A 2086-nucleotide genomic window follows, 5' to 3' on the forward strand; every position below is an offset into this window, starting at 1 on the left:
CATCTGGTACTGGATATTCAAAGAAGCACAAATTTGACGACAGTTACATAAAATTTGGTTTTATGTCAGTTGGAGGTGAAAATACTCCTGATGGACAATGTGTTGAATGTCATGAAGTTTTGGCTAGTAGTATTTTGAATCCTGCAAAACTGAGGAGACACCTTGAAACCAAGCATCCACAGCTTGTTAATAAACACAATGATTACTTAAGATAATGAGATCAGCTAAAAGGGAGTATTGCTTCCATCAAGAAATTTGCTTACTAAAACAACAGAAATGCACTTGAAGCCTCATACCACATAAGTTACCACATTGCTAAGGCTGGTGCTCATACGACTGCAGAATCTTTATTGAAACCATGCATGAAAGATGTGATTTCCTGTATGTTAGGAGAGAAGCATAGCAAGATTTTCACACCATACACCTGTCAAATGACACGGTATCACGCTGAATCAAAGAGATGGCAGAAAATTGTGAAACAGTGTTCAAAATCACATAAAACAGTCCTGTGGGCTTCACCATTCAACTTGATGAATCTACATACATTGCAGGTCTTGCTGTCCTCCTTGTGTTTGTACGATATGTTTCAGATGAGTCTGTGCATGAAGATCTGCTGTTGTGCCAAGCTATTGAAACGACAAGAGGTGAGGAAATATTTAGGACCTTGGACACTTTCTTCACCAAAAATGATCTTAGGTGGGACCAGCGCATAGCTGTCTGCACTAACGGTGCAAAGGCAATGACAGGCCCAGTAAAGGGTGTTATTTGTCTCATAAAAAAGTTGCACCAGCTGTGGAGCACAGACACTGGTGCCTTCATACAGAGGCACTAGCTGTGAAAAAGATGCCAAGTGATCTAAAAAAGAGACATAATGAAATAGTCAAGGTAGTAAATTTCATCAAGGCTAGCCCTCTTCATTCTTGAATGTTTGCCTCACTGTGTCATGAGATAGGGTCCATTCACAGAACTCTGCTGCTACATACAGAGGTGTGTTGGCTATCTCGTGGTAGAATTCTTTCATGTGTATATGAACTGAGAAATGAGACTGAAGTATTTCTAGAGAGCACAAGTCTTTTCTGTCAACCCAGTTCATTGATGAGGTCTGAGTATGTGAGGTGGCCTATCTTGCAGATATATATGTGAAATTAAATGAGCTTAACTTATTATTACAAGGTTTTAATATCAACATTTTGAATGTTAAGACAGAATTGGGTCCTTTCTTCTCAAGATTGAGTTCTGGATCGTCTGTGTAAAGAAAAACCAGACAGTGTTTGCCAAATTACCATGCATTTCTGAACAAAAACTCCTTAGAACTGGCTGACAGCACAAGAGACTGCATGATTCAGCACCTACAGCAATTGAAGGATTAATCTATGAGAGTATTTTCCAAAGCAGTCAAGACCCTCTGACCTGGCTACGCAACCCATTCATGGATGCAGATAATGTGATGAAGCAGAATCTGTCAGTGACTGAAAAACAACAGCTAACTGATGTTTCAACTGACCTTACTTTGAAAGCTAAATACAACAAGGAGTTTCTCCTTCCTTTCTGGGCAAACCTATTGCATGAATACCCAGAATCAGTAAAAAGAGCATTGAAACATCTTATGCCCTTTGCAACAACATACATGTGTGAAGCAGCTTCCTCTCGCTATATTGCAACCAAAAATGAATACCGAAGCAAGTTGGATGCAGCACCTGATACGCGTCTGCTGTTAACAAACATAGTTCCAGATTTTGATGGTCTGTTCCCAGAAACAAGCTCACCCATCATATTAAATAAGATCAGAATTTTGATGCTGAGTACGTACTAAACTGCACTTTTATATAGTTGCATGTATGTATGTATGTGTGTGTGTGTGCGTGGAGGGGGAGTTTCCACCTATATTGGGTGAAGAGGTCGTAGGGGGTTCCACTGAGCACAGCACAAGCAAAGGGGTTCCATTAGCTGGGATACTACAACTAGAGGTTTACAAGACCTCTCTGCAACTGATCACACACAGTCCACAGGTGGATCCCTTTCTATCAAAGATATTTTCATAAACTTACACAAATTCTCAGGACACTGAATTAACCACATCTTCACT

General features: G+C 40.1%; 1 protein-coding gene across 1 annotated transcript; it reads left to right on the forward strand.

Annotated features, from left to right (window-relative positions):
• Positions 1-1429: 1429 nt before the first annotated feature.
• On the forward strand, positions 1430-1813 carry LOC136837193 (zinc finger BED domain-containing protein 5-like). The gene has a single exon (XM_067101857.1). It carries the CDS (start codon positions 1430-1432, stop codon positions 1811-1813), a length of 384 nt encoding a protein of 127 aa, XP_066957958.1.
• The last annotated feature ends 273 nt before the right edge of the window (positions 1814-2086 follow it).

Source organism: Macrobrachium rosenbergii, chromosome 4, assembly GCF_040412425.1.
Source record: "Macrobrachium rosenbergii isolate ZJJX-2024 chromosome 4, ASM4041242v1, whole genome shotgun sequence".
Lineage (NCBI taxonomy): Eukaryota > Metazoa > Arthropoda > Malacostraca > Decapoda > Palaemonidae > Macrobrachium > Macrobrachium rosenbergii.

Excerpts from the sequence above, each read along its gene's own strand:
- LOC136837193 (XM_067101857.1), top strand. The coding sequence starts at position 1,430 with ATGGATGCAGATAATGTGATGAAGCAGAATCTGTCAGTGACTGAAAAA.